This window comes from Abramis brama (genome assembly GCF_963993115.1).
Source record: "Abramis brama genome assembly, chromosome: 19".
NCBI lineage: Eukaryota > Metazoa > Chordata > Actinopteri > Cypriniformes > Leuciscidae > Abramis > Abramis brama.
This window is the reverse complement of record NC_139981.1, coordinates 7123020-7136606: the sequence shown is the minus strand read 5'-3', so window position 1 is coordinate 7136606 and position 13587 is coordinate 7123020. Positions and strand designations below refer to the sequence as shown.

Genomic DNA, 13587 nt, shown 5'->3' with positions numbered 1-13587 from the left:
TCTATTGACATTTTCGTCAACGAATAAAAACTAGACGAAAATGTTAGTGAAGATTTGGGAAGCGATCCAGTCTGATGTCCTGCATTTGTGGTAGATGCGCACATTTGTACTGTGACGTGCTGATCTACCCAGCGGCACACGAGTTGGCATGCGCTGCATGTCTCATAAAACGTTAAAACATGTAAACGTCTGGGAGAATGAGTAGAGCAGACATGTAGATCTGAATAAGAGTGACAATGCAAAAAAAGAGCTATATTTGGTACGGTTTTCTGTGCGCACACACCCGACCCGAAGCGTGCAGCCATTCACATAGACACCTAGGCCTATACAGCGCGCGAGTACAGAATTGAGCTCTCTTTCGTGTCTGAATGGACAAATACACACAACATTATGTCTAAATGTTCGTTTTGGAGAGTATTCATGTAAATTATGTTGGTTATGTCTTAAACAGTTGTGAGTGTATCGTATGTGCATCAGTGCATTGGATCCGCATGTCATTGGACATGATCCGATGTCTTAAAGTGACAGTGGGTAATAAACCTAATGCGGTCTGTGTCCTTAATATTGATCAAGCAACAAAAGAAAAAGAGAAAAGCATTCACTGCTCGTTAATAGCTTTAATAAGGATTAATTATATTTAATTCATACAAATAAATATGCTTGAAAGAATAGAGAATGATGTATGCAAGTAGTTATAAAGAATTCATATATCATTCATTGAAAAAAAGACTGTTCTACTTAAGGAAAAGTGTTTTTATTTAATTTTAAGATTTTTTTTAAGTTACAGTAGTTAAATCTGTATCTGTATTGCACGTTCAAACTTTAAAATCATTCATATTAGCAGGTTAATATATGTTTTCTCCGGGAGAATATGGGTTTGGGAATTTTTGAGAAATTCTAAATAAATGCATTTAAATTTAAACCCATTATATTTTAGTCGACTAAATCTACTGTAGATTTAGTCGACTAAAATCTTATTGTATTTCGTCGACTAAAATCTTATTGTATTTCGTCGACTAAAACTAGACTAAAACTAAAACAATTCAGATGACTAAAATATGACTAAAACTAAATGGCATTTTAGTCAAAAGACTATGACTAAAACTAAATCAAAATTTGCTGTCAAAATTAACATTGCTTGCGGAAGCTCAAACGTGCTGCATAACACGAGAATGAACCTCATTGGTTCTCGCACGTCAAGCGAACATGCTTGAGCTTCTGTTAACCACAACTGATGTGTGAGTTGATGAATATGTATTTGTGAATAAAAGCCTAAATTCAATCTGATAAAGAAATTGTGCCTCGCAAATTATAACAGGACCTTTGCTCACAGCAGGTGATCTAAAGTTTGAAGTCTTAAATTCATTATTGAAGATTGTGAATGTGTTGCAAAAGCATTGCTCTGATGACTGTAGCGGCAGTGCGCTAAAAGGGATGAATTTAGAAACACACCTTATGTGTGTGTGTGAGAGTGAAGATTACTGTGCTGACAGTCTAACAGAACACTAAAATCCTCTCAGGCAGCCATCAGAGAAAAGTAGCAAAAACATACTAAAATTAGAAAAGAAAAACTATTGAAGAAAAATGTGCAAGCTGCATCTTAAGTTCGGATTCTTACTTTCTTTTTTATCTTAACATTCAAAGTCTAAAAAGTCCTTAAAAAAAAAATCACATCTGATTGTGTTGCAGTGACAGGTACATAATGCAGGCTTCCTCTAATATAGCATCTCCCTACGGGACACATGGCCCGTTTTCAGATACCCACTGTAGTGCTTCCTAGAACAAGCTCCATGTGCCAGTCTGATCACTGCCGCTCAGACTAACCGGCATCAAGTCCTCCTGCGGGAAGATTGTACGTACAAGATTTTTTTTCCATTATTTTTACACTTACTGATACAAAGAAAACCTTTTAGTGCTTATGCAACAAAATGAAGTACAAAATATACGCATTATGTGCGCAAATTGTGTTGCATTTATTTTATTATTCTTGTGCAGTCACACGGAAAATGACTGGAAAGGAAACGGTTGCAAAATCCTCAAAGCAGCTAACCTGAGACAGCAGTACACAAAATATGCAAAGAATACTGAAGGAAAAACAAGTATCATGGTTTCTGCAAAACATTACGCAGCACAACTGTTTTCAACATTGAGAATAATAAGAAATGTTTCTTGAGCAGCAAATCAGCATATTAGAATGATTTCTGAAGGATCATGTGACACTGAAGAGTGGAGAAATGATGCTAAAAATTCAGCTTTGCCATAGCAGGAATAAATTACATTTTAAATTGTAATAAAATAGAAAGCAGATATTTTAACTTGTAATAATATTTCACAATATTACTGTTTTTACTGTATTTTTGATCAAATAAATGCAGCCTAGGTGAGCATAAGAGACTTCTGAAAAAACATTCCAAAATCTTAAGAGAGTCTGATAAGACTTGAAGGCAAGATTAGACTATCACATGTCTGTATATTTCCATTACCTCACAACTATCATCCAGACCATGGCACTTCCGCAGTTCCTCTGCAATTACGCAGCTTGGGAACACTTGAAAATGGTAATGAGGTCTTTCTTGATAGCTCTGCCTCTCGTGGAGAAAAAACTTGAAGCTCTGAGTGAAACTAGGAGGCTTGTGTCCTTTTAAAGCCACAGAGACTAGCACACATCTTTGTGGTGCTGACAGTATCATTTTGTCTCCTTTAATTCCAGCGTTAGCAATCATTCATGCGTTCTGCTGCCATTAAACGATCAAGAGCTGCTAGTGAGTGTTCACACCACAAATTGATCTGAGATCAATACCATTTGAGCCAATGTGAAAATGTGTGTGAGAGCATCATTATCAGGAGGGATATTGGATTTATCAAATAGCTTTGTGCCATGTTTAGTGATGACATGTTAAGCTGAAGGCAGACAGACAGAAAGAAATCTGTCTAGATCCAAAAATAAAATGAGAGCTGCAATATTGACTAAAAGCAGTGCAGTCTCAAATGCGTTCGGTCTAGTGAGGTGGATAAAAGCTGAAGCTGACATGAAGAATATAAAAGACAGAGGCTATCCTGTCCTTGAGTGTGACGTTAAGAGGCAGGGATCCTAAAAAAAACTTCTTAGATCTGAAGTGATGGCCTTGAATCAGAGTGGCATCAGTATTAATATTTCATGGCATGAGCTGTGCTTCACAAAGTCATGAGTAGTGCACGTCTACAGACTACACTCAAAACTTCATTCACAAAACCACTTCTGTTCTGAGGGTTCTTTTACACTTTGTTCGACTGCCTGGTCCGAACCGGAGTTCGATTGCTCCCCCCACTGGATTGTGCTCACATTATATTTGTGGGTCCGAACCACAGTGCGTTTGCATCAAAGCAGCAGCTCTTTACCCGTTGCATGCATGGTAATGACGACGCAGGACAAGGAGGCAAAATGCAAAGCGTTGCTCATCTCACTTTTTTATATTTTGTTTTTTTAATCTTTGTTTTTGTTTTTAAAACGTCAGCACATAACGGCACTTGCATCTATCTGCCGCGAATGATGCAAATGCTCTAAAGCACATCGTAGTCAACAATAGCACCATCAATAGCAGTTCACTAGCCTACGATAGTGTTCATATTAGTACGAATGTGTTCATGATTGTGTTTGATACTCTGTTAAAGGGATACTTCACCTCGGGAAAGATGAATGTGTATTTAAAATGGGTCATTTATGTAGTAGAAATGTGAAATTATTTTTGAATTTGGAGCCTTCTAGACTGAGAAAAGCCAGAAAATTTATTTTTGGCTTATGTGGATGAAAGACAACAACTCCCAGAATGCACTTGCTTCGCTGCTCTACAAGGCCACTCCCAAGCCACGCCTACCGGTAAGAGCGCGCAGCTAAACAACAAGGCTAGGCTACTAGTGAGTCTCTGTGACGAATCTGCCCGGGATTTCGAGATCGCCCAAAATGTCCGGGATTCGGCTTTTGCGTTCTACAGTCGCCATTCATTATGTTTACTTTGGCGAGCAGGACGAGGCTAGGGACGCGGGAGAACAATGCGAGGCCGGTGGCGTGTTTACTGATGAACGACGGAGGAGCGGGAATTTTCTTAGCAATGTTAAAAAGCACATCAACCGATCACTTGTTTAGCGCTCATGTAAATTTTACATTCAGATTCACCAATCGGAATGAATTCAGTTAGATTGAAACAAAAGGTGTGCATGTAAACAATGAATGGCGACTGCAGAAAGCAAAAGCTGAATCCCGGACATTTTGGACGATCTCGACGGCCGGACACGTACGGGAAAAAGAGGATGGTAACCCCTACTACTCAGCTTTCTCCACAGAACAAGAGCCTGCTAGCTTAGCTTCCAAAGACAGACGGCTGACACTATGTGTGTACATTCTGTGAGTGAGATCCCACCCTCTATGGAGAACAGAAACATGCAAAACAGCCACTACTACTGGCTGTAGTCTTTAGCCTCTGGCAAAAAAATCCTCCGATGACGCAAAAATCTTTTTTTTCCAGACAAAAAATACATAAATCTCTCGTCTCAGGGGGACATGAGGGAGGAAAGCACGGTAATTCGAAAACACTAGGGGTTTTCTACTGATACAAAGCTTAATGCTAAATCCTGAAGTATCCCTTTAACTGTGTTAAATGGTGTTCAGCCGCAAACCGATTACATCATCACTAAACGCTTCTGCTCAATTCAGCGTGAGCCGAACGAGTCGCAGCAAAGATCAGCAGCAAGAGTCAGATTTCATTTATTAGCATGGTGTATGTTATAGTGAGTCTGTCATTATACTGTTTTGTTGCTGTGTTTTTCATTAAGAATAATAATGAACCCACCATTCAAGCTATTTGACGCCCCCGAATAGTATAGTATTTATCTATAGTAACAGGACAGGTTTAAGTGTCATTGTTTGTCTGGAGCCGCTGGCGACTAACAACCAACTCTTGCTTGTATATAGGCCTACTCTTGTGTACTGTATCCTAATTTTTGTTGTTCCTTGTTGTTTGTTCGTCCTCGTCTCTTTACTTTCGCGAAGCATTATTTTGCTTTGCTTCAGCTATGATAAAGAGACCACTCTTGCATAGAGACAGAGTCATAATCTGAAGACCACGCCCACCAAGGGGGAAAACAAACCAACATTGACTTTGCATTGCGAGAGGCTGCCTCCTTGTCATTTCTTGCTTCTAAGAAAAGACAGAATAATGCCTAAAAGCTGCTATGTGACAAGGTGTACAGCAAACAAGCTAAGAATCCCAGAAATAAGTTTTTATAAGCTGTCGACCCCAAAAAACGAGCGTTTGAGGACATAAAAGTGGATACAGGCTGGAACGAATGGGTAAATTCTGGGATCCTGACACTCAGTATGCACTAAAAATACACTACGTGTGCAGTAAGTTAAACATTTGGTCACTGGTGAGTCAAATATCCAAATGTCAGTTTTATATATTATATTTCTGTAAGATAAACTATCCTGTGTTGCCGATTACGGTCTCCTCCAGCAGATGTACGTTAGTTCTCAGAGTAATGAGACACGTGACGCTCTGTCTCAACTGCCTGTATCCACTTTTATGTCCTAAACACTCGTTTTTTGGGGTCGAGAGCTAATAAAAACTTTTTAAAAACTTGTTTGCTGTACACCTTGTCACACAGCAGCTTTTAGGCATTTTTCTGTCTTTTGTTAGAAGCAAGAAATGACAAGGAGGCAGCCTCTCGCAATGCAAAGTCAATGGGGACGGTTGGTTTGTTTCCCCCCCCCCGGTGTGGGCGTGGCCTAAATGCGCTCTGTCTCTATTGCGTGTTTGTGCATTTTGGGGTCGGAGCAATGAAGGGAGGGCCATTTAAAGGGGTCATGGAATGAGAAATAAAATGTTCCTTGATCTTGTGACACATAAGAGGTCATTGTACTACAAAAATAGCAGAACTCAAAACTTCCTTGTTAGTCCAAACACAGCTTTTATTGAAACAAAGCTCAGAAAACAACCCATTTTGGATTTTGTTATAATGTCATAATGAAGACAATGATCAAATTAATCAACACCTACTTTTACATCATTGCCTCTTTAGCCCCGCCCACATATTCAAACGTCATGTAGTAGTAAACATTCATTCATTCATAATTCCTTTTACATGACCTATGACTGTGGTAACTTCAAGTACTTTATTTGTTACAACCAAGACTTATAAAGCATGGGCCTATGTAATAAGCATAAATGTTTCACATTGTTGGCAAATTTAAGTACCGAGAATCCGAGATATTTTTCAACATTGGAAATTTTCAAAACAATTCCATACGTGTAATGGGGAGGACGTTAAAAAATATTTTAATCTGCAAACCTGTTATCCAATCATAGCAGTAGGCGTTTATTTCCAAGTTTTGAATGCGGCATGCCCATCAAAACAGGAAAGAGAAGGTCAAAAACAGGATAGAAAATAGCCTATTACTTCTCAATTAGGATGTTTTTTGATAACATAATAAGTGGAGTTCAGTTCACGACCCATTTAAGAACTCTTTTTGATATACTGTCACTCTGTAACTTTCCCTGTCCCCTGCACTGATCAACTGGGATCCAAGTGGACAGCCCCCATGGTCAGTAAACAGTGCAAGCTGCTGACGGTGCAGTTTGGGGCAGTTCATTTAAAACAAAAGGCCTGTTGTTTCTGTACTGGCCCTACATTTGACTGCATGAGGGAGTTGTCCACTAGCCCGCTGTGGACAAGCCCTTACCCAAGTGAAACAACTGCACTGCTGCTCATTTGAAATGGATGGCACCATAAAGCCGCAGTGTCTCCTCCTATCCGAGGCGGCCTATAGGTCACAGCAATAACTTCAGATCGGAAACTATAACATCACAAATCTCTGGAATTATGCAAGTCAAACTAAATGATCAGCGATGCGTTTACAGTAATCAATGCGTTTCGGCTCATGGAAATGTGCAAGTCTGCACTAAGGCTATTTGAATATCATCTACAGCACATAAATCTCACCCTCCCTGTCCTGTTATAGAGATTGATCGGCAACATTGATCTTTTGTCTCCCTATGTTGGTTGATTTATGAGGCTGCATACAGGAGAGTCCTTCCATGGAGAGACATGCTGTTTGCAGTTCCTTTAGCCTGCGTGCTGAACAGTTGGAGCTGCCGCTACAATACTATCCTCTGAACCGATACAGCCCCTCCTCCACGACTCTGAGCCCGTCTGTGTGTGTGTGTGTGTAGAGGAAGACCTGGCAATGAAAAGAGATGAAGCCCAACAGCGGCAGCTTGGGAGAATGACTTCAGAGCAGGTTGATGTCAGCACAACTCATCACACATGCATACGGCAGAGTCATTTCAGGCTGTTTGGAGCCTGCAGGGGGACAAGGCTCATCTTTAGCTCTTACTAACACGGCTAAACGTAATAATCACAAGAACTGAATCACTGCACTAAAGAAAATTATGCTTTCGCAATACCTTTCAGCTCAAATCAGCATAAGCCCCACACAGGATATAGAGCATCTTCAGAGGAAGGAAACTAATCTGGAGATGAATAACCACAACTGGAAATAGGAAATATATACAGCTCCATGCTTATGGATTTCTTATACACGTGTGTGGGGGTGTGTGGTTGGTGTACACAAAAGCACAGAGTCAGGTGGGACTGTGCCAGCATGCACAAAGGGTGTGTGTGTGTGTGTGTGTGTGTGTGTTAAACTGACAGTAATGCTCCACAGCAGAGGCGAGTGGGTCGCAGATCTGTTGTGATAAGGTCGTGGGCAAAATGCAAATAATAAAATACAATTAATAAACCATAATATTTCTAATATATTTAATAGAAGGGAGAAAACACTTCCCCAACATTTTGTTGTTAATGTCAAAAGGTTGTGCATTCAGTTAATTTGTGTTTTACACAAATTCCTGTCTGTGTCACCTGATATAAGCCAAATTAAACAGATTCCATTGTTTAAAACTATGATAAAATTAAGTGGATTTACATTACATTTAATCATTTAGTAGCAGATGGTTTTATCCAAAACTACTTACAAATGAGGAGAACAATAGAAGAATAGAATTTTAGAACAACAGAATTTTTATTTTCATTTTTTATTAATGGCGATACATTAGAAAAGAACAGATAGTACACCTATACCTATATATGAGTGTTAGATGACAGCAATATGTAAAAATACAAGAAATAAGCATGCACAATTAAATATCTAACATCAAGTATTTGATAAAAAATACAGGAAAAACTGTAATATTGTGAAATATTATAAATTAAAATAACCTGTGTTTTTGAATACATTTTTAAATGTAATTTATTTATGTGATGGGAAAGCTGCATTTTCAGCGTCATTACTCCAGTCTTCAGTCACCCTTCAGAAATCAATCTGATATGCTGATTTGCTGCTCAAGAAACAATTCATATTATTTTCAATGTTGAAAACGGTTAATATTTCTGAGGAATCCGTGGATTTTATTTTCCTCTGGATTCTTTAATATACAGAAAGTTCAAAAGAACAGCGCTTATTTGCCATTGAAATCTTAATACTGTCACTTTTGATCAATTGAACGCATTCTTGCTGAATAAAATAAAACTTAATTTATTTCAAAACATAAATCTAGTGCATCCCTAAAGGCAGCATGGACAGGTTGTGTGACATGCTCTCATCCTCAAATCCATGAACAAAACTACACAAAATACTAGAAAACACTCAGACTCAAGTCTACATTTAATATACAGGTTCACATAAAACGTCAATAAACATGGTTAATTTCAGTGTTTAATGACCAGTCTAAGGGTGCAGAGAGCATGAAATCCTCAATTCAATTAAGCCAACAGTAATAGTATGTGAAGCTCTCATCAGTACAGTTACTCAGAAGGAAAAATTAACTATATGGTGATTTTACCCTATCTACACCTTTAGTGGGATGTTCTGTCTATCCAAAAGACCCCATAGTGGAGATTAGGGTGGTCACGGTACCAAAATTTTAGCTGTCGGTACAAATGCCAGTAAGATTTCACGGTTCTCTGTACCAATTTCGGTTCAGTACCAGAGCAAGAACTGGTGAATTAGCCTACTTTTTTAAAGTACTTTAAAAAATGTTGTCCCGTTTTGTCTCATCCGTTGGTTATCAATGTCAATCATCGCAGTTTCTGATTCAATAATGCATTTAAATACGGTTGTCAATCCAGAAACTTTAGCAGCATGAAAAACTACATTTGTATTCAGATTGTGAATGGGTAATAAACAGAAAGCAATAGAAGAGCAAATATGATTGTGATTGGCTACTGCTCAAGGCTAGTAAAAACACGCTGTGAATAGAAACATTTGACACTCGGAGAGCACTCAAACAAACACGAACTAGAGCGTTTAAAAGCAGCGTCTATCGGTGAGTACCAAATATAATCCGGTGCTACCAGTACTGCAGAACTGCTGGTACGGTACTGTCAACTTTTATAGTACCGACTGCCTGGTACTGGTACATTTGAAAACCTTAGTGGAGGTTCATGACCCCACACTCATCCTCAAGGACATGATGTACCAATAAAGATGTCAGTAAGCTCACAAATCTTCAACTGTATCATTACAAAATCAATCAATTACAATCATTGCAAACCATTTTTAAGACTCCATCCATTCTTACAGGTCTACGAACACAGCACATGTATGTTCAAATCGATTTGCCATGGTTCCCTGGCAAGTGTGTTTCCATGGAAACAAGTCAGCCCATAGCCTATTCCATAGACGTGCGTAAGGGAAGTATTCGGTTTGAACCAAATTCAAATGGAAATTATATGATCCATGTCATGAGCAGTGAAACTGAAGCACATATGCATGGGCTAATCCAGGAGAAAAATCTTTATTTCAGTTACCCATGATGCCTCTCTCTGATCACTGGTAATAGCTTGAAGACGTAGAGCATTGACTGAGAACCCCATGTGTGATCTTTGCATTCAGGGTCAATCGTTATGATAGTACTTTCATCCTCATCTGTAACACCACATTTCTGCACCCTGGTGGTCTGCTGCCTTCATCTGGTCAATCCCAACAGTTTATCATTGATCCAACACTAAAACCATCATGCAACACCTTTGTTATGTCATAAAACAATTGCACCATTGCTCTGAAACGTCCGCTGCAAAATACTGAATTCAAGATGTGACCGCTTCAGATACAACGGAAAGAACAACACATCATTTATGCAAATGCAAAGATGCATCTTAAAAATAAAGGTTCCAAATGAAGGTCTTCAAAACAATGCCATTGAAGAACCATTTTGGGTTCACCAAAAAAACCTTCAGTAAGTAGTTCTTAATAGAACCCTATTTTTCTTAGTGTTAACTTTTTAATTATGAAGAACCTGGAAAGGTTCCATGGCATGGATGTCAACGGTTCTTCAAGGAACCATAAATGCCGAACAAAAACATGAACGTGGCATGCAAATGAACAGATGGTTTCCACGGAAATAAAGTTCAATCCATTTATGTATATCCAAAAAGAAAAGAAAAAATCCTGTCAACTGCTTCTATATCTCATAGTCATCTAAAATAAGTCAAACATCAGTTTTACACGTGTGCTCTGATCCACATCATGAATCAAGCATGACATGCTCACCTCCCAACTGCTATTTGTCTTGCTAGTGTGACATTGACTGGTCAATTCCAGTGATTTACTATTGATCCAAAGAAAAAAATAACTGAAACCATCCTGCAACATCATTTCATCATGTCAACTCATCACGTTGACATCCACGTCACAATAAATCAAAAACCTGACTTCATCATGAGAAGACATGGTGTTACACACAAATTCTACAGCAATCAGATCACTCACTAATGTCTACTGAAAATACTCCAATTGTATTTGCAACTGCTAGGACTTTCACATCCACCAAGAAACTAAGACCACCAGACATCTGTGTTGTAACTTGCGTGATTCACAACGTGCATCAGATCAGATCACACTTTGAGTGTCCACCTCCCAATCTGGTATCCTTCCAGCCAGAGAGCAATTCCAGAACTTTACTATTGAACCAAAGCTTAAAAAGAACTGAAACCATTGTGCAACACCATTTCACACTTGCTTTAAAACATCTAGGCTACTGCACAATAACAAAGACCATGACCTCATCATCTATGCAATGCAAAGACATGTTATATATGTTGCATGCACATTCAGATTCTACAGGAACCAGACAACACAGTGTCTATTGAAAATACTCCAACTGGATGTACAACTCATTGACAACTTCTGCTAAGACTTTCACGTCCTTCTAGAAGTAAGGCAGACCGCCAAACATCAGTGATGTGAATGTGATTGCACAGCACGAATCAAGCACGCCAGTCTGCAGTGCATCTTACCAGAGTGATCTGCTGGTCCTCCACCGTTGGCGAAGAGGGCAGAGTACAGGTGAGGGTATGTCTTCTCCAGGGCCACACAGAGCTCCAGGAAATGGTCGCTTTGCTTGTTCATGAGCATCTTCAGGAGCTGCTCCACTTTCTCGGCGCTGGAGGAGCAGTTTTGGTCCAGCTCGAAGGTCTCCTGTTCGCTGAGGCTTCCCGATTTACTCAGCAACTCTATCAGCCGGTCCGCATCCGTGATGGACTCCAGTAAGTTCTGGTGGTACTGGTGGAGTAACTCTTTGTGCTTGGGCTCCATTGCAGTTCCTACAGTTCTCTTGCTAACTAGCTAGCTCCGTGCTATCGCCGTAGACCCGATTCCCCTCACACAAACCCGATGAATGCAGCAGCAACTTCTTCCTATCCGCTCACTTGTAGGATTTGAGCCACGGCGCCATGAGATGTGATGGCTTAATCAAGCGGGGTTTCATTACAAACAGCAGAAAGGCACAGAAGCCATGTTTGTTGCCTGAGGCTGTTGACTGCACTAAACAGCGAGACATTTCTCCCGGATCACTTACGCGAGGCAACTTCGTCTATTTTCCCCTGCGCTTCCGTGGAGAGCATGTTCATCCGCGTTTATGGTTTCTTCTTGGGCATTTATTTGGCGCTGTGCGGACTCAAGTGTGAGCAAAAGTAGCGCAACTCTTCTAGCGTTCCCTACTCAAACTGTACGCTCCGCCATGTCTCGGTATCTCAGCAGCTGCTGCCTGCTGTCTATCAACTTCTCGTGCAATGTCCATATTTGGTAAAGTAGGCGGGGATTTGTCCGAGACACACCTGGTTTTCTCCAATGGGCGTGCACTACTTTTCAAAATTTCGGGCAAAAGGGGCTACACAGTTATGAAGATAATGCATCATGACATAACAAGTGCAAGAGGATTTTACGCTGGAACATGTGAAGTACAACGCTGCCTGTTTGCATATGATTTTTATTAAATGTGACTGTGCTACTTTGTGATTTTATTATAGTCACAATATTTAAATACATAAATAAATACTTCTAAAACAAGGTAACTGGGTGCTAGCCAGCCATTGGTGCTCATTGGATAGCCTACATGAGAGGTAAATATCACATGAAGCAACAAAAATATTCCAAGGCACTCACGTCGTTAAACATAAAAAGACTTTAATGAACTTGGCTAAGTCATTAAAACAACACAAATATGGGTTACACTTTATTTTAAGGTGTCATTGTTACAGTGTAATTATATATTTAAGTACTGAGTAATAATAATTAACTACATGTACTTACTATAGGGTTAGGGTAGGATTAGGATTTGGTTGAGGGTTATTTGCATGTAATTATGCATAATTTACTGTTATTACTATGGTAAGTACATGTAACAAGGACACTGTAAAATAAAGTGTTACCCAAATATGTTTTAATGGCTTATCCCAGACCAGTTTAAAATACCAGTTTAATACATTTAAAAACGTGAATTTGGTGTTTTGGAAAATGGTAGCTGATCTAAAAAGGTTGTCATGCCTCAAAGCAACATGAATAGCACTGTAACAATATTCAGATATTGTCTGTCATTTCTGGACATTAGGCAAACAAGTTTTATAGACAAATGTACTCTTTACTTTGTGTCTTTCTTACATGTTTACATAAACCACTACTGCTCTTAATAATAATAATAATAATAATAATAACCACAACATAGTTCATGTTCTTCATTACAGAATAGGCTATGTAAAGGCCTACTGTAAAATAAAGTGTGACCAACATTGCAAAGGGAAAATCCTTACTCAGTATTTTTCTCTGTCCAGTGCAAAAATGTAAAAAGACTTAAATCAAGAGATAATACCTGTGAAGTGAAATGACTCAAGATATTAATAGGCATCAGGAAAAAAAAAAAGGTTTCAGAATTAAGTTTATGCTTAAACCAAGAAAAATATCTGTAAGACAAATAAAGTTAACAAAACAAGAAAACAAGTTTATTTTTCTTATTGTTAATTCTCAATTAATTTTTATAATTTTTTTTAATCTTAAGTCATTTTCCTTTTCAAGAATCTTGATTTAAAAAATCTTTAAAATTATCTTGTTTTTTTTTTTGTTGTTGTTGTTGTTTTTTAAATCTGTAATGGAAAACAAGACAAAATGCAGTAAATTATACATTTTCTGAGATTTATATTTCATGAACAAACCCAAAACTCTATGTTCTTGATTTTTTTTTCTCAGTTCAGGATAGCATGTGAAAAATACTATCTATA

The 13587-nt window shown here is 38.7% G+C and overlaps 1 protein-coding gene across 5 annotated transcripts in view; it reads right to left on the bottom strand.

The window, feature by feature from the left end:
• dlg5a (discs, large homolog 5a) overlaps positions 1-12111 on the bottom strand; it is a 68752-nt gene extending 56641 nt beyond the window's left edge. For all 5 annotated transcript variants that reach the window (XR_014603624.1, XM_084093864.1, XM_084093866.1 and 2 more), the window contains exon 1: positions 11332-12111. Coding sequence is in view for 4 of the 5 variants with exons in the window: in XM_084093864.1 (XP_083949990.1) it covers positions 11332-11629 (298 nt within the window). In the remaining variant the exon portion in view is untranslated. The remainder of the gene's footprint in view (positions 1-11331) is intronic.
• Positions 12112-13587: the final 1476 nt, after the last annotated feature.